General features: G+C 41.3%; 1 protein-coding gene across 1 annotated transcript in view; it reads right to left on the bottom strand.

Moving 5' to 3' along the window:
* The window catches only part of Vps45 (vacuolar protein sorting 45 homolog), a 65,312-nt gene that overhangs the window by 3,537 nt on the left and 41,674 nt on the right, over positions 1-20,101 (bottom strand). Inside the window, exon 14 of the mRNA XM_048427876.3 lies at positions 19,183-19,314. Within this exon, the coding sequence (XP_048283833.2) occupies positions 19,183-19,314 (132 nt within the window). The remainder of the gene's footprint in view (positions 1-19,182; positions 19,315-20,101) is intronic.

Here is a 20,101-nt window from a genome sequence, read left to right as displayed (position 1 = left end):
CAAAGTCACAGCAATGATACAGACAAATCTTGGAGGCGACACCTACAAAAAAAAAAGTGTAATACTACTTTTGTTGTGATTAAAACCAAGCAAAACTAAAGATTGTTATCAGGAATCCATCCGTTCCTGATGGATAAAGACGCACAGCCCTGCATCAGAGCGAGGGAACACAAGGGCTGTAACTGGAGAGGAGCACATGGTGCCGGGCAATGTTCTAGTCCTGGAGCTGGGCCAGCGGTTCATGTGTTCACTGTGGTGGGCTTTCTAACATAAATGCTATATATCTTTTAAAAATATCAAGTGATAAGCACAAAATTTTAGAAGTTTTTTATGGTACAATTTCTCAGATCTTTCACATGCTAATGAGAACTGTGACCTCCAGGAGTGTGTGCAGGCCGGTGCAGCTCTGTCTCACGGACATTCTTTAAAATGGATCTCTCGGTAGCTCCCCAAACACACTTCTGTAGAACGGACCGTGGAAAACACAGAATTAACTAGAAAACATTGCCTTAATAACTACCAACCCTACTGAGGCTTCTTTTACCTCTCCACAAATGCCGCAACTGCAACTGTCTGTTAAAAACAAAACTACTCCTTCCTAATTCCTAGTTTTACTGAAATCCTACTAAGGAAAAAAAAAAATAAAAAAGAACAAGGTCAGCCTGGTCTACGAGAGGTAGTTCCCCCAGACTCCAAAGCTACTGAGAAACCCTGTCTCGAAAAAACAAAAAACCAAAACAACAACAAACAAAAAAAAAAAAAAAAAAAAAGAAAAGAAAAGAAAAAAAGAAGGAAGGAGAAGGAGAAGGCTCTTGGCCCTATGGCCCTATTCTCTCACTGAGAAGAAACAGGGGACAAATGCAAGCACCGGGACTCTGCAGGAATCCAGCACTGTGTGGATGATTCACTGGAGCTCCACATGCAGAGGAAGGAAGGAGAAAGGCCCTCGGCACCTGCAAGGGAAACGGACTCCAGGGAAAGAACTGCTTGTGCCAGCAGTCATGCAGGTCCAGGAGGAAGTCAGCAATAAGAAGAAAGACCCACAGATATGCTTTCTTACCACTGCGAACACCCAAGACCACATCAGTTTGTCAGAGCAGCCATAACTATAGGAACAGAATTAAAACCTTAGTGCTCAAGACGTGGAGGCAGGAAGATCAAGAGTTCAAGGCCAGTCTTATGTACACAGAGAGTTTAAGGCCAGCCCGTGCTACATAAAGACAATATCTTGAAAAGCCAATTAACAACAACAAAACCCTTCTCTGGCGGGCAAGCTAGCATTTTGAAATGTTTCTACCCTTACATGCAGCAATTTCTTCACACTGCAGCTAGCACAAAGGGGAGAGCTCGGACACATCCCAGCTCTGTGCTTCCAGATGTGAGCCAAACAAATCAGCTAACATCTTGCTGGTTTTCATCTGGAAGCTGGGATCACAGTGACCTTACTGCTTGGATTAGGACGATTAGATGGCTGATGCTCAGCTGCTAACCACAGGGACAGTGCATAGGGATGCATAGGAAACATTTGTAACAGTTTCTGGGAGTGAGAAATGACAAAGACTATCAGCAGGGGCTGAGTCAGTCAGGCACCTTATTAGTATGCATGGGGCCCTGGGTTCAATCCCCAGTACTGCATCCAACAGGTATGGTAGTGCACACATGTAATCTGAGTACCCAGGAGGACCAGAGGTCAAGGCCATCCTTGGATATATAGCAATTTGGATGTCAGGCTGAGCTACATGAGAACTTGTCTCAAAAAAAATTGTTAATATATCTCAAGATAGCTCCTGAATTGGTGCATAAAAATATTTATTATTGGGAGCTAGCTGCAGAGATGGCTCACAGGTTAAGAGCACTGGCTGCTCTTCCAGAGAACCTGGGTTCAATTCCCAGCAACCACATGGCAACTCACAACTGTCTGTAACTCCAGTTTCAGGGGATCAAGCATTCTCACCTACAAAATACCGATGCACATAAAATAAAAATAAATTTAAAAATATTTATTAATGTAGAAAAAACTGATGATTGGTTAATCAAACAGCAATATGATTCCATCAATAAAACTGACAAAGGTATTTGTATTGAAAACACATTGTCTTTTTATTTAAAAATAGCCTTTGTGGTACCACACACCTTTAATCTCAGCATTCAAGAGACAGAGGCAGGAGGACTGAGAGTTCAAGGCCAGTGTGGGCTACATAGGAGAGCCAGAATCAGAAAATGAAAGGCCAGGGAAAGGTTTCTACATGTTCACTGGCGAAGACTACAGACTGTGCTCCAGGTCAGTGGCAGCAATTCTTACAGTGGCAGTTTGGTATTTCAGTGCCTCATTTTGGTTTAATCATGCTTATTATTAATATTATTAATATTTTAAAGATTTATTTATCTATGTGTATGTGCAGTGCCTGCAGAAGCCAGAAGAGGGTCCTCTGGAATTGGACTTATGGATGTTAACTGTCAGGTAGGTGCTGGGAACGGAAACTGGGTCCTCTGTAAGATCAAGTGCTCTTAACTGCTGAGCATCTCTTTAGCCCCTATCTCTATTACTTTTATATAAAAATTGTACATTGTTTTTATGATGAAAAGTTGTCTTTAGTTAGTGTATACATAAATCAGAATCAGGAGACATACTTAGGTTTGTGTTCTGGTTAAATTCAACGTTTCTACTTTTCAATTAGGCTCCCATAAGCACTCATGGGTACAAAGCATGGCTTTCTCTCCAGCACCTTGAAGAGATAGTCATACATAAGCAGTACTAAGGAAAAGCTAGTCAGAAGCAGGAGAACAAACCCACAAAGGAAATCCCTATAAAGGTGATGTTGTTCTGATGCTTTCAGTGGAATCCCGAGATGATTGAATTGAAGAACAGTGTTGTCTGGATTCCTTTCTCTTTGAAATGCAAATTCTGTCATAGTATCCTAATTTTTCTGTAAATAATTCAGGGACTGAACCAACTGTGGTCACAGGAGAAGGGCCGAGTTTCTAGTGTTCCGTGCTAAGGAAGGATCTCTAACGCACTAGCTGACAGCAAGTGCCAGCCCTCCGGGGCTGGGTCTACACGCTTCTTCCAAACTCTCATCAGTTGCCACTAGTCAATCAAATTAATTATTTTTATTTAAATTTTATTTGTGATGACAAACACCCTAAAATGAAATGATTCTGGTTCCTCGCTTTTATATTATTTTCTCACTGGCAGAAGGCTTCATGCTTTGCTTCTAAGTGACGTTTAAAAGCGAAGGATCTGAGAAAGCACAGCAGGTAAATCTTCCCAAAATCTCATTTCAGTTGAGTGACCAGGTGACCGGGGAGAAACAAACTAGCTTTATGATCTCTTACCATCTCAGTCTCCTCACCCGAGAAGTGAGATCTCATTGGGCTGTTATGAAAATTAAACAGAGTTGGATGGGGCCCGAACATGGTGGCGCACACCTTTAATCCCAGCTTTTGGGAGGCAGAGGCGGGCAGATCTCTGAGTTTGAGGCCAACCTGGTCTACAGAGCGAGTTCCAAAACATCCAGGGCTATGTGGAGAGATCCTGTCTTAAAAAACAAACAGGGAACAAAACCAAAATTGCAAGTGTTTAAAAGTCACAAATGTGAGATGCATAGGTAATTTAAAATGTTCTGGTAGTCATTAAAAATAATTAAGATGGAGGGAAATTTCAGTATAGTGAATAGTTAAGTCATATACCCCAAATTATCATTACAGCACATAATCAATTTAAAATTATTAATAAGATATTTTATTTTATTTTGCATTTTTCCTTGAAATCCAAAATGTCTTTTATACTTGCAATACACCTCAAATCTGACTAGCCACAGTCAAGAGCTCAATAGTTAGTTACACGTAACTGGAGACCACGGTAGTAGACAACATAGGTATAAGGTATTAAAGCAATTGTAGCACATAGTAGGCGCACACTGTAATTTAGTCCTTAGTGTTACAGTGTCTTTTTAAAAAAACATTTATTTTTATTATTTTTAAAGTTATGTGTGTGTGTCTGTAGGTATGTGCCTGTGAGAGAAGGTGGCCACAGAGGCCAGAGGAGGACGCTGGAGTCTCTGAGCTGTAGTTACAGGTCATCATAAGCCATCTGATGTGGGTGCAGGGCACTGCATCTGGGACCTCTGTAAAAGCAGTATTCATTCGTAAGCACTGGCAGTCCTTCCGGCCCTGTAATGTCCTCCTGAGACCTTGCTATAGAGTGTGCGCCCCAGAACCAGTCGGCATCAGTGGTTAAGGGAGCCAACACTCATACTGGACCACACAGTGAGAAAACAATCTCGAGACTAGATCTCAGCCAGTGCTCCAGAGCTTTGCTTTTTCATACTTTAATTTTGTCACATGCATTGCTGGAGACTGAACCCTGGCCTTGCATGCCAGGCAGGTACTCTACACTAGGCTGGATCCCCAGCTCTACCTTTTCATTTTAAAATTGAGATAGAATTCCTAGATAATAAAACCCAGATTTCAGGGATCGTTTGCTGAGCCTGACTAACGAGTGTCGTCTGATAACTACTTCATCTGTTGAAGGAAGGTGGCCTGTTCGTCCCGGCCGCCCAGACCAGAAGTAATCACACAGAAACTGTATTAATTAAATCACTGCTTGGCCCATTAGCTCTAGCTTCTTATTGGCTACCTCTTACATATTAAGTTAACCCATTTCTGTTAACCTGTGTATCGCCACGAAGCTGTGGCTTACCGGCTAAAATTCCGGCATCTGTCTCCAGTGGCAGTTCCATGGCTTTCTCTGACTCTGCCCTTTTAAAGAGAAAGAGACCACATCCCAGTGGGCTGGTATCTCAGTGGCTATTGGCTGAAGGAGCGGAAGGAGATCCTGCAGCACCTCCCCCTTTTGTTAAAGTAAGAGAGTTCTAAACCTACTACAAAATTATACAATAAGCTGATATTGCAATAAATTTATGGGGTCGTGACCTGCTACAGCAATGGAATACCCAGATTAACATTCCTGCAGTCCCAGGAACTCATAATTCTGGGAAGGATGTAACAAGGTACTATGCACGAAGGTCACCAGCCATTCAGGCTGTACAAGAACATAAAGCAACTAACAAACCTTTAGAGGTACCAACAGCCCTACCTTTAAAATGGCTAACTGAGAAGCCAATATGGGTTAAGTAATGGCCTCTAGCTGAAGATAAATTGCAGGCTTTAGAACAATTGGTACAGGAGCAATTAGATGCTCGACATATTGAGGAGTCAACCAGCCCTTGGAATTCTCTTGTGTTTGTTTTAAAAAAGAAATCTGGCAAAATGGAGAATGGTGACAGAGATCTAAGAGCTGTCAACAAGGTAATTCAACCTATGGGCCCTCTACAGTCTGGAATTCCCCTGCCTTCTCTGTTACCCAAAGGATGGCCTCTTATAGTTATTGACTTGAAGGACTGCTTCTTCACTATACCTTTACAAGATAGAGAAAAGGATAGAGAAAAATTTGCCTTCACAGTGCCTACTTATAATAACTCTTAGCCTACTAGGCGATACCAGTGGACCGCTCTTCCACAGGGAATGATCAATAGCCCTAGCCTGTGTCAATACTTTGTAAGTCAGCCATTGGAAATAATACGTAAGCAATTCCCTAAGTCTATAATTTACCATTACATGGATGACATTTTGCTATCCGATTCAAACATAGATACTTTGGAAAGAATGAGGAAATAAAGACAGTTTTGCCTAAATGGGGATTATAGATTGCTCCTGAAAAGATTCAAAGAGGAGATTCTGTTAATTACCTAGGTTACAGACTAGGTTTACAGAAAATTAGGATACAAAAGGCACAAATTAGGAGAGACCGGTTATGGACTCTTAATGACTTTCAAAGATTGTTAGGAGACATTTCCAGTCTAGGACCAGCTGTTGGGATAACACCTGATCTAATAGTTCATTTAAACAAAATCTTAGATGGTGACAAAGATTTGAATAGTCCCAGAGAATTAACAGCTGAAGCAGAAAAGGAACTGACGATGCCCCTGCCGAAGTTGAGAAAGGCAGTTTGCTAGAGGCTCTGTCGAGCAGCTGCCAGTGGGCTGGTATCTCAGCGGCTATTGGCTGAAGGAGCGGAAGGAGCTCCTGTAGCATGCCCTTCTTTCTCCCAGCATTTAGCTTAGTTTTCCCCACCTAGCTCTGTTCCCCCATAGCTCTGTAATAGGCCCAAAGCAGTTCCTTTATGAACCAGTGATAGTCACAGCATACAGAGGAGAATCCCACATCACTCACCAGTCAAGAAGGACAGTCCTATGCCCTGAGCAGGGGCTTCTTACAAACTGGACAGAACTCAACAGGAGCCATTGAGCTCATGCCATACTTTTTAGTACAAAATGTTAACTAAGTTGCTTTCCATAAATGTCAAGCAAATTTACATTTCTATTCAAGCTGTACAAATGAATTGGCATAAATTTAAAAATAATCAAGCTCAGGGGCATGGATTTATTAATAATATACATGATATTTATTGTAGCATTATATATTTTAAAATGTAAACAATCTAAATAGTTGATTACAATGATTAAAGTCATATCTTTACATTTTAAAATTATTGTAAAGAATGTTGTGAACAACTGAAAATGTTTTCAATATAACGAAAGTAAAAACAAATATGGTCTGGATGTGGTGGCTCACACCTGCAGTCCAGCACTCTGGGAAGCTGAAGCAGAAGACAGCTATGAGTTCAAGGCCAGCCTGGACTCTGCAGCCATTTACTGCTGCAAAAATCTCCCTCATTGCCCAAAGTAAACCTGGTATGGAATGGTCTACACGATACTATCCTAAATATGTCAAACACAAAAATGGAACCCAAAAACCTTCATGTGGGCACGTGGGCTTGTGAGATGGCTCGGTGGGTAAAGGGATTACCAGAGTTCAGTTTAGGGACCCCATATGCTGGAAAGAGAAAAAGGACTCTTGTGAGCACATGTGACTCTGGCCAGGTCCCAGTAAGTGTTCTACAAGTCAAAGGAAGAGAGAGCCACAGTGGCACTTGGAACGTTTTTCACTTTTCTACGCATTTACTTCCTGTCTGCAGTGAGTATGGATGAATCACTTGGTGGAAGGGACTGCCTACTTACCTGCTGCTATACCATGTGCCTTTGCTAGTTAGAGGAAGGTAACTGGAAAACGAAATCTTTAACTGCTTTGCAGATTTATAGCCACTGAGGGCTTAACTGAATCCAATGTAAATTTAAGTGAAACAGAGACCCCACTATGTGTCATGGTTAGTCCTGACTTGGAGGGAACCTGGCAGGAAGAGGGTGGCTGGTTTGGTGTCAGCTAGTAGGATGCATTCTTGTCAGAAGTCTTAAGAAGGAATGAATGGACAGTTCTAGAGACTGAAGTTCAGGAGGTGCTTCTCAGGTCAATTGGCTAATACATTCATCTTCTTCCCCTTCACTTCTATCCTAAATCTCATGGAAACAGCGATTCTATTCCATTAGAAGAACTGTGTTCATTTGGATCGGGTCTTAGCCTCTCGGCTCACACAGATGACCCAGTTGCTTCCAGTGAGGACTAGAACTCTTTACTGTTGACTGCTTGTGATGTGGTAAGGTTAAAGTTCAAACCAAGATTCTCATTTGTCTGCAAGGATCATGCTCTCCAAAAATATAAGACGACGAAGACTCAATTTATTGCAGGTAAGTAAATACTGACTACAGCTGACTGGACCTACGATTCTGCATTTTTATAATAAACAAATGTTCATTTGGGGGATAACTCTTTTAGTTCATATTAGCTTCCAAAAAGTTCTCTAGAGGATTTGTTGACTTTTTATTTATGTATATGTGTGCACCTGAGTGAGATTATGGGTACCAATTCCTGCAAGTGCCTGTGGAGGCCAGACGAGGGAGTTATAGACAGCTGTCTGTGGCCTGGTGTGGGTGTTGGGAACTGAACCTGGGTCTTCTGCAAGAGCACAGCATTCTTAACTACAAATCAATATCTTCAGCCCCCACACTAGCTCTGGTACCTCAGATGACACTCTAAGTCCAATGTGATGACTTTAGCCTACAATGCACAAAGCTCATACAGAATAATAATGTTCTAGGTAGCATTATTCATAGGAGCCAAAAGAGGAAAACTATTCAGATATCAAGATAATGTGGCACGTGCATACAGTGAAATAGTCAGTCACAAAGAGGAATGAAGTATGCTATCACAACACGGGTGAGCCTCAGAAGATTATGTTAGTGAGAGAAGCCACCCAAAAGAAAGCATAATTTCACTCAAACTATCTAGAGAGGAGACATCTATGTAGACAGAAAATGGCTGAGGGCTAGAGTGGGAGATTCTTTAGGGGATGATGGAAATGTTCTAAACTAGACTATGCTGACACTTGCACATATTTATAAATATGCTGAAAATCAATGCACACTGCACTGAGCCAACTGTGTGATATATGTACTATATCTCAATTAGAGCCATCAAAATCATGACCACCCAGGCTGGAGAGAGAGGCTCAGTGGTAAAAAGCACTTGCTGCTCTCCCGGAGGACCTGAGTTCATTTCCCAGCACCCACATTGTGTGGCTCATGACTGTCTGTAATCCATTCTCAGAGGATGGATTGCCCTCTTCTGGTTGTCATGGGCACCCCTCCACAAGTGGCATATACTAATACAGACACACACACATAAAAACAAACACCCCAACTGTCACGTTCTATCATATTCTATAATTCACAGTGAGTCTTCTGAAACCTCAAAGCCTGCTTCTAGCAGCGCACCTTCTCCAACAAGGCCACACCTCCTAACTCTTCCCAAATAGTCCCACCAGCTAGGGACCAAAATTTGAAACATGAGCCTTTGAAGGCCATTCTCATTCAGACCACCGCACTATGTTAGAAATAGCCTCCTTCTGTTTGAGCTGGTATTTAGACCTAACCAAAGGCCATCACAATTACACCTAATCAGAGAAGACTCTAAAGAAACATGTCGTGTGACTACAGAGGGCCTGTTCATCAGAACCCTGCTTCATTATAGCCAGAAATTCACTATAAATATAATAGCAGACAAGCTACACAGTGGTGGCACACACCTATAAACCCAGCACTCTTAAAGGAGAAATTGCTTAAGGAAGAGACACTTAACTGCCCATGGTGCTGCACATCTGTAATGCCAACAGTTGAGAGGCTGAGTGAGGCAGGAGAATTGCAAGTTTGAGGTTAGCTTAGGGAAGAGAGTGAGACCCCGTCTCAAAAAGACAAAAATGAATACACAATCAAACAAAAAATGTTTTTGTTTAAAAAAATAAGCATAGTGGGTCCCTGCTAATTCTGCTGTGGTAATAAACCATTATTATTATTATTATTTTCCAAGACAGGGTTTCTCTGTATAGCCCTGGCTGTCCTGGAACTTGCTCTGCAGACCAGACTGATCTTGAACTCATAGAGATCCACCTGCCTCTGCTTTCCTAGTGCCGGGATGTGCCACCACCGCCCAACATAACTCATTATTTTTAATATGGTTCCCTCTTAGTTATTTGTGTCTGAGCTGTCATGGTAGCAGCAGCTAATGGTTCCTGTCCGGAAAACTTTAAAAAAAGAAAGAGAGAGAGAGAGAGACAGATAGACAGAAATAAAAACTAGACAAAGGCCACTTAAATGACACATTTGAATGGCAACATGAATTTTACATTGAGCTAACACATACTTCTGTTTAAGCCCTAAAGGAGAACGCCAGGCAGGATGGCATATATCCTGTACTGGGGAGGCATAGGTAGGAGGGTCCTTCTCAAGCTACAGAGTGACCCAGGTTGTTTCAGAATAAAAATGGTGGGGGGTGTGGTAACACATATATTTCCAGGTACCTTCTGACTTAAAATGAAGAAACTTACTCAAGGCCCTGTGTTAAAAACCAAGCCAAACCAACAACAAAAACCCAAAGACCAGAGATACACACAGAGCGACACAGTATTTCTCGAGGACGTACAGGGCTGGTTCTAATTCTCAGCACTGCCCATGCTCCAAAGCACTGCAGAACCCAAACAAAAAGATTCCAGTCACCAAAGATTATGTTAATCTCGGAAATGCCCTAGGGGAGGAAGAAAAGGTTTGTTTTTTATTCTTATTTTCCTGAGACAGGATCCCAGGCTGGGCTCAAACTTGAAGTTCTCTGCCTCTGCTTCCTAAGGGGCTGGGGTTACAGGTGTGTGCCACCATGCCTGACATTTCTATGGTTTGTCAGTGTTATTTGCACTAAGATTTAATTTCAATTTACAGAGACAGTTATTAAATTTGCCATGAGAAGGGTAATGGAGCCTGTAATTTTTTTTAAAAAGCAGATCAATCTTGACTCATGTACATTAGGTAGCTCCCTCTAGATCCTAAACCGTGGTGATTTACACATGCTGTATGTAGTAAGTGGAGTTTCTAAGTTTCAACTACAGAATAAATCTGTGGTAGCTTAGATTTTATTTAAGATCGCAAAGATCAGGAAAATCGAGTGACCTGTATCCATAGATATTTCACAATAATTATTTTCCAGTCTGTAAAGACAGTGGCTTCTGTCTTGACATACAGCACTCACAAGACACAGGATGTGACTCTTCCTGTTTACTGGGGCACTCATTATTTCAGATCCCTGGGAGGCAGTCCATACCATCTCTTCCACAATTCTAAGTTTAACAGGAGGGCACTCATTATGGCATATCTAAAAGTAGACTGCTTTCTAATCTCCATAGTTTCCCAAAATAATACCGTACTGCAGAGCTCTTACGACCAAGGCTGCCATGTCATTTAGTCCTGTGGGCTTTTCTTAAGAAGTAACCCATGCATCTCACAGTGGGTAACAACAACCCTCAGAACTGTACCCTAACAATTTACAGAAACAAATTACTCAACTTATTCTCCCCACACTAAGGTGGTCTGCGTTGCACGCTCACGAATGGTCTACTATCTGTACCTATAATGTTGTTTCCCTCATAAAATACTAGCATCTCTCTGAGGGAGAGTCTGGGAGTGTCCCCTCCCCAGGTACCCTGAACGCTATGTATAGGCTCTGCCCCCGGGCGGCATCCCCAGCCCTCAGACCTCAATGGTTTAAGAGATGGAAAGTCAGTGGGCCATATACTCAGCTATTCTTGAGGCTGAGGCAGGAGGATTGCTTGAACCCAGGAGTTTAGGACCAATCTGAGCAATACAGTGAGACCTGATTGGAAAGAAAACAACAGGAGGAGCAGTGGACCATTTAACAATTTAGTGGTGCCTGGTATTGTACGCTCATCATAGGATCAAGCCTTTCCACTGAAAGCTGATTTTTTATATTACTTTCAATTACTTAACCCTTTGTAAGAATAGCCTTTGAGAGTCCAATAATGATAATTTCTTTTTTATTATTAATGATATATTTTACTATTTACTGGTTGCAGGCTATATATCTATAAGAGCAAACTATAAAGATCTAATATTGGATAATTACGAATAATAAACACTATTTTTCCCCCCTCTTAGTTTGGCAGTTATCACTGCAAGTCTCTCCTCCTAAAAGTGTCATTGGTCAGGAGCCAGTAAACAATCCTGTCCAAGATTTTATCAGCCCTTCTGTTTCTAAGCCGTCCACTCTATGTAAATGTTGAGCCTGTTATCAGTCAGACAAGGGAATAACAAAGTTAGCTGCAGTCAGGCAGGCCTAGAGGATTTTTCTCCTATTAGTTCTTTAAAAATTTCATACACTGTATTTTAATCATACTCATCCTCCCTCTCCTAACTTGTCTCAGATACACCCTTTCTCCCTTCCCACACCTTCACATCAAGGCCAAATTGTGCTGCCCAAATATTCTTGGATAGCCTTCCACTGGAGTGGGGCTGACTTATCAGGGCTACACTCTTAAAAACTGACCCTTCCTCTTCTAGTGGCCAAAAACTGCCAGACATGACCACTGGTGTAATAGTGGCATAGATGTTACAGGAGTAGCCAATCACTTTCTGGTTGGTTTTAAGTCCTGCTCTACAAGAGGAAACCTATACCTGACACCACTAGCGGGCTCTTATTTCTTAATTTCACATACACAAAAGATCATTTGCTTAGTAACTGACACTATCTTACGAAAAAATTTAAATTAGTTTTTTTTAAACAGTAAAGTGAAATTTTATTCAAAGTACTATAGTGAAATATCTAAAAATATGCATTTTTATTTACATTTGGTAAGACTATTTTACTAGGATGTTCATATATAATTCTTTGTAATTCTACTTATCTTTAAAATGAGATGTAGATGTTTAACTTTACACTTCTGATATTTCAAGTTAAAGGGAAGGTGCTATTTTCTTAGGTCATGGAGTTATATAGACTCAGTAGAAATATAACTCCCAGAAAGAATATTTAAAGTGTTTAAAGATTGTATTTTGAACATTGAGATTAGAATATATTAAAGACAAAAGATTATCTTAATATACTTGGGAGAACTTATTTGAATCAAGAAGATAAAACACTATATGGCTGCCAGCAAGCACTAACAAAACCTTCTTTTTAACCTAGATTTTGAAATATTCGGAACAATACATGGTCAGAGACGTTTGAGAGATACTGAAGAAAGAACTGCACATTGGGCTCTGACTTCTAATCTCAATCTCTCGGTCTTTGTCTCTCTCTTGTTAATTAACTGCTCTGATGATGGTATATGCCAGGATTAATGGATATACATAAAATACTTAGTATTGTCCTTAGCATACAGGATATGCTCAGTAATTAAATGTATCATTGTTTTTGCCAGCAGCAAAGGGAAAAAACCTAAACGAAATGATTGTAACAGTATTAAGTCACTTCTACGTCAAAAACTATTCAAGTTTACCTCATTAGCCACTGAATTAGGTAGGTATCAAACTTGTTAATCATTTTTGGATGCAAGGCTACCTTTCAAAACAATATCATCTAAAAATCTGAAAATGAAATATAATGTCATAACTACATTATATGCTCCCCAGAACCTAACTGTTAATTCACGGACACTTCCACTCCTGCACGTAAGGCAGAATATATAAAGTAAAGATTCTCTTACAACAAGACACATAGAAAGGCAAGAGAAAATTACAAACATACTTAAGTGCGTATCTAAATGCTTAAAAAGCAAGAGGAGATGGGGTGGTTACTGTTCCCTTTAATTCCAGTACTCAGGAAGCAGAAACAGGGGACAGGGATAGTGAGGAAGTTCTGTTCCAATAAATAAATAAATAGGAGGAAACTGAAAAGTAATCAGAAATCAGATGGAGAGCGTGTAAGCCAGACAGGTGACATGCCAGGATTCTGAAACAAGATCATGGCTACACATTAGTATTTATGTTTTTATAATATGTAATATTTATGTATAAATGCTACACGAGGGCATGGACAGGAAGAAAGCTTCTGTGAGAAACGGAATTAGACTAGAGGCTTGAAAGTTCTGTGTTCACAAATGGTAACCGGGATGCTTGAACATCAGCCGGCTCTGTCCTCCCATGCACTTCAGATTACAGGACTTAATTCCTAACTACATTCTGAAATTTATCCTTGTACCTATATATGGAGGTATACATATATACATTTATACACACACATATGTAACAACAGCAATTGAAGAAAAAGGAGGTCATTAATTTGTGAGGGTATAGGGTGCGTGAGGGGGCTGAAGGGAAGAAGGAGAAGTCATATAAATTTTAATTTAAAAAATTACAGGACTTGAACGAAACTAAGAACTTGAAAGCATGAGAAGGAAGACATTAGCAGAAGTAAGGCAAATTTGAAAAAGAAACAAACATAATTTAAAGTATAACATACTATTCTAAATTAAAATTCAAGGGAGACAGTAAACACAGAGTCCACAGAGCTATAGAGAGTGCCTATGCTGGAATACTGATCTGAAAAATTCATACAGAAGAGAGCAACAGAGGTAAGAGACACTGAAAAACAGAGGTTAAGAGGCATGAGGGTCCAACACATACCTTGTGGGAGTTCCAGAAGGACAGACCACAGAGAGCGGAAAAGTGGTAACATTCGAAGAAATGTGACTAGAATTTTTCCAGAAATTATGCCAAACATAAAATTTATAAAAAATAACATATGTAAGAATATTTACATGCAGAATATTAAAATTAGAAAACCTAAGATAAAAAAGGATAATCTTTGAAAAGAATCAGAAGAAGCCAGGTGGTTGTGGCACACGCCTTTAATTCCTTAACTCAGGAGGCAGAGCCAGATGGATCTCTGAGTTCGAGGCCAGCCTGGTCTACAGAGTGAGGTTCAGGACAGCCAGAGCTACACATAGAGAACCTGTCTTGGTGGTGGTGGTGGTGGGGAACAGGGGAAGAATCAGAAGATTGTCTTCAGATGAAAAACAATTAACAATCATTGTGAGAAAAGATTTTTTTCTGTTTTTGACTCAGTTTCTCTCTATGTTGTCCTAAAACTGGCCTGAAATTGGCTCTGTAGACCAGGCTGGTCTCAAATTCACAAAAATCCGCCTGCCTCTACCTCAGAAGTGCTAGGATTAAAGGAATGTGCCACAGCTGGGTGATAGTTGCACACCTTTAATCCCAGTACTTGGGAGGCAGGGGTAGGTGGCTCTCTTTGAATTCAAGACCAGCCTGGTCTACAAAGGCTAGTTACAGGACAGTTAGGACTGTTACACATAGAAACCCTGTATTGAAAAACTGGAAAAAAAAAAAAAAGAGTGTGCCACCACGTCCAACCCGAAAGAACATTTGTTGAAGGAAACAAGGGAAACAACCCTGCTGACGTTCAGTGCTGGACAAAAACACCACCCCTGGAACTCAGTCTTTAAGATAAAAACCCCCTTCTCTAAAGAGACTCGTTTTTTGCTGTGGGATGATGCTCTTGTACACTGTAAAGATTTGTCACTTGTATTGCTTTAATAAAACACTGATTGGCCAGTAGCCAGACAGGAAGTATAGGTGGAGCAACCAGACTAGAGAATTCTGGGAAGAAGAAAGGCAGAGATGCAGTTGCAAGCCAGACACAGAAGAAGCAAGATGAGAATGCCTTACTGAGAAAAGGTACCAAGCCACGTAGCTAAACATGGATAAGAATTATGGGTTAATTTAAGTTGTAAGAGCTAGTTAGAAATAAGCCCGAGCAATAGGCCAACCAGTTTATAATCAATATAAGCCTCTGTGTGTTTATTTGGGACTTAATGGCTGCTGCGGGACCAGGCAGGCCAGAAACTTCTGCCTACAATTCTTTTCTTTTTTTTTTAATAATTTATTTTTTAACTGCATTGGTGTTTTTCCTGTATATATGTCTGTGTGAAGGTGTCAGATCCAATGGAACTGGACTTACAGACAGTTGTGAACTCCGCATGGGAGCTGGGAATTGAATCCAGGTTCTTTGGAAGGGTGACCAGGGCTCTTAACCACTGAGCCATCACTCCAGTGCCCTGTTTACAATTCTTATTTTTATTTGTATGTATGTTGGCCCTCAAAGGTCAGAAGAGGTTGTTGGATCCTGGAGCTGGAGTTATAAATAGTTATAAATAGTCACCTGATGTAGGTTCTGGGATCTGAACCTGGGTCTTCTGGAAAAACAGCAAGTACTGCTAGACCATCTCTCCAGTCCTCAGCCCAGAATTCTAAATTGAGCTAGTAACACATTTTTAGACACATCAAGGTGACCAGCAAATGGAAGAAGGGTGTTTCCTAGTTAAAAGAAGACTGTATCAAAGAGAAGGCCAGAATGAAAAAGCAAACTAGAGGAAGAAGAGGGACAAGTCTGTAGGTAAATCTATTTGGGAGGAACGTTGAGTCGAGCTGATCAGTTTGGGTGTATGGGAGCGGGGCGTAGGTCTATGGGAGTGGGGTTTAGCTCTATGGGAATGAGGTACAGCTCTATGAAATCAGGGTGTCATTCTATGGGTAGGGTGCAGTTCAGTGGTGGAGTGCTTATAACACAGGCCCTAAAATGTTTAGTCTCTATATTTATCTTTTTTCATTTATCTTCTCTTAAAAAATTTATTTCGTTCTTGATACAAGGTCTCATCCTGTAGCCCTTTTGGTCTGAACCTGCAGGCCAGGCTGGCCTTGAACTCACAGGGATTTGCCTGCCTATGTTTCCCAAGTGCTGGGATTAAAGTGTGTGCCACTATTCCTGGATAACAAGTATCTTTTATGACTAGGGAAAATCAATTTATGGCAACAGAAATTCCACAAGCAGTGATGACGCAGGGGGTTGTGAGAGGGGCACGAGGGGCCTTTCTGAAGACACTGGTCACAGGGGTGTCGTGAGTGTGATACTTCACTGAGATGACTCTTCTGTATGTAATGACATGCATGGGGCATTATAGAAAGCTGTCTTTGTCCCCATTCTTGGCACAGAGCTCCTGCAACCCTTGCATTTCCTGAGTGCTCTTTGTTTCAGTGAAGCTAATCTTAGGAGGCCCCTGGTCAGAGGCTTGGAACTGACAGCATGTGCTCCAGCCTTGGGGACATGGCGAGCATCTGAGTCGCCAGTGGGCAGTAACTTAGTCATACTCACAGAACGGAATCCCATAAACTCCTCTAATGCCAAAGTTCAAACGTCTCCCAGGTTGCTGAGTGCAGCGTGCCCACCCTGCCCACTACCCCTCGCCCTGCACATTTAGTGAATGTGAGTGGAGCGGTTTCCCGAGTTCTGCACACAGCTCTAACAGCTACCACACCTAGAGGGCTGTGGCTGGCTCTAAGTGGGCCGTCCTGTGAGACTGAGCCTCAGTTCGTGAGTCTAAGCTAGCCTAGATGGACAGACACCAGCAGAACTGGGGGAACTGTTAAGGATCCGGCCAGCTAGCGTCCAGAGAAGCAGAAACATGGTGCTGAAATGTCACCAGGCATTCGGTGTCAGAGGAAAATATAAAGCACTGTATGTCTGCTGTAAAAGTCCATTATATGGTTTAAACCAAAATAAAATTCTGACTACTTATTTACTTATTTACTTTTTGTTTTTTGTTTTTGAGACAGGGTTTCTCTGTATAGCTTAAAATTCTGAGAGATTATTAAGGTACAAGTTTAAACATGAGTTCTAAAAGTAATGAAAAAATGTTAGCATTTATAAATTTAGTTGGGAAATAACTTTCTAAGCATAACATCAAAGGCAAAAATCACAGAATTACATAAAAAACTAAAACAGCAACTATAAGGGAGGCTGGCATCCTGGAATTGGTACAGAACACACCCAGATACCACATTCTCAGCACAAAGGAGATTTACTTACTACCCAGGAGGGGAAGGGGTGGGGGATGGGGCAGGGGATGTGACTGCAAAGGTGGTAGCAGCAGCAGCAGCAAGCAAGAAAAAGCAGGTTTGTTTTGTTTTGTTTCCAGGAGTAGGTTTTTAAGGAGAAAAAGAGGGTAGCCTATTGTAGGGTACATTGGTAAATCCTCATTGGACATATTAGCCAAAAAATGAATTTTGATTGTTGGACCTTGGTGTTGTATCTCAGGAATGAATCAGTGGACAAATAAGGGAATGGACCTTGGTGGCTAACTTTAGGAATGAGATCTAACAGTTTAGCAAGGGAGAGAAAGCTAAAAGGCAAAACGTGTCGGCGCCATGTCTGCCATGCTGGGGCTGTGCTTGTCATGTTCTGGCCCTCACTCTGTAGACCAGGCTGGCCTTGAACTCACAGAGACCTGCCTGCCTCTGCCTCCCGAGTGCTGGGACTAAAGGCGTGTGACACCACCGCCCAGCTTAATATTCTTAATTATACATACAGAAAATTTAAAATGGTTAAGAAAAATAAAAAGAATACCTTTATGGTTAAGTGGGCAAGGACATTTACTGGCAATTTACACACACTAAAAAACGTGTGTGTCAGCATGTTCTGAACACTAACAAGGGGCTAAGTGACCTGTCCAAGCTCACAAGAAGAGTTAAGAGAAAACTACAGCTAAAACCCAGGCAGTAGTGGGCGGTGGAGGTGCACACCTTTAATCCCAGCACTCCGGAGGTCGAGGCAGGGGGTCTTTGTGAATTTGAGGCCAGCCTGGTCTATAGAGTGAAGTCCAAAAAAACCAGGACGACACAGAGAAATGATTTTGAAAACAAAAACAAAACAAAACAAAAACAACAAAAACCCAAGCAGCCCTTTCTTTCAAAAATCTGTCAATGGATAATGATGTTATAATGATAATAATAAATACTAACAGTATTTATATCAAACTAAAATAGACAGGTTTTAAAACAGAATTGCAATGGGACCTTTTCACACAGACTTGGAAGAAATGTCATAAGGACATCAGATTAAGTGGTTGGGCTGTGGGGCTTCTCCTTCTCTGTATACTTTCTGAACTAAACAACAACAGCAAAACCCAAAAAACCTTTCAGAGTATATGTACATTACTTCCATAAAAAAGGCAAAATTATGTTTAAAAATAAAAAATGATATGCAATGAAAGAACATTTAAGTTTTTTCATGATCCCAGCTACCCAAACCCAAGTCTCAGCACAGACCCTCTCAGGCCCACCGCTAAATCCAACCGTCCTGCCCTACTTCTCGAGGAGTCTTTCTTCCCTTACCGCCAAGTTAGCTTTTCTAAAACAATATAAGTTTCCTGTAATTTTGCTACTTAAAAACTTCAATATTTCCATTTTCTTACATCAGAATAAAAATTCCTCAGCTCCGTACCCCAGCCTTCCACACTGGTGTAGAGAACCCAACTGTGTACTTTGCTGCACACACTCTGAATCGCAGGCCCTACAGCTCTGTGTCTGTGCACGCTGCCTACAGCCCTGGAGTCAGCTGTCAATAGGGCACACTCTCCCTTCATATACTCAGGCTTTATTTGAGGCCCTGCTTGTACATTCTCTTCTTTATGAGACATTTGCCAGTTCCCTTAGCCGCTTGAAGAATCTATAGTTCTTTTCCCTCTCTCCAGTGTCTTACTTCATCGCTTCTGTTCTGCATTTCCTGATAGATAGGACTTGAGATAGACTCTTAGCTTGTCTTTATAGTCTTCTCCCTAATACATACTGAATAAAGCCAACTAACCAGAAACACCCCATGCCAGCTTCAGCCATTTCCAAAGTGCCTGTCTGGTTGGCTGTTAGCAGTCCAGCATGGCTGGCGCCTCTCAATCAGTTCCTCAGCTCACAGACGCCGCCTTCTCAAGGAGAAGGTGCTGCAGTTGCCAGAGCATTTTGGTTTACTGCAGTTTGGTCACCAGTCTTTCCAAGATACAGGAACTCTGCACACAACCCCGGGGGCAGCCTTTACCTTTTGGTGTTGTGTATCGTTGTCCCTCCCAGAACGATCCTCACTCCAGGAGTGGTGCGGTTCAGGTTATAAACTGTTAGCGCCTCTTCATAGGTGGCTCCTCCTATAACAAACACGATGATATCCTGAGGCCTGTGATGATGAAGACAGAGAGAATATCACAGGCTAAGACAGAAAAAGGGGGCAAAGATCTGTTACTATTATATACACAGTTTCAAATTCCAAGCCCCCTTCCCCCGTTTTTTGGTGAAGGAAGCAGAATTAAAGCAGAATAAAGGGTTTAAAAAAAGTTTTAATTATCTCAAATTGGCAGGAAACAGAAGGAAATGCTGAATAGTGATTTGCTTTCTCCTTATGAGCGGATGTCTTATTTCTGTGCTGGGGATTTCAGAATAGCACAATGGTGTTTGCTGGAACCAAATGCAAAAATATTCTTTTATATTCAAGAGTCTACAGAGTGCTGTACTGCAACATGCTCTCAATAAGCAGTAATTTACGCTGTACCAGTCTCCTTTCAAATACAGCCGTGTCGAGCACTGAGTTACAGTGCTGTTTACTGTGGCCCTTGTCAAGGACTCCAAGCATCCTGTAAGATTACTGTTATACTGCGATGCCCCTATGCTGTGATAATTACATAAAAGAAAGGACATAAGCTGGACAGATGGCTCAGAGATTAAGAGCACTGGCTGCTCTTCCAGAGGTCCTGAGTTAGAGTCACAGCAACCACATGGTGGCTCACAACCATCTAGAATGGGATCTGATGCCCCTCTGGATAAAGGCTTATGTGCAGATAGAACATTCATATACATAAAATAAATAAATAAAATTTAAAAAACTGGACACATAAATTAACAATGTAATCCACTTCTTCTGCATTCTTTGGCAATAACAAGTATACAGTTGGGCACTGGTTTCATCT

This window comes from Myodes glareolus, chromosome 17, assembly GCF_982192425.1.
Source record: "Myodes glareolus chromosome 17, mMyoGla1.1, whole genome shotgun sequence".
NCBI classification, from domain to species: domain Eukaryota; kingdom Metazoa; phylum Chordata; class Mammalia; order Rodentia; family Cricetidae; genus Myodes; species Myodes glareolus.
Note: the sequence above shows the minus strand (reverse complement) of the source record. Positions and strands in the feature narration are given on the sequence as shown.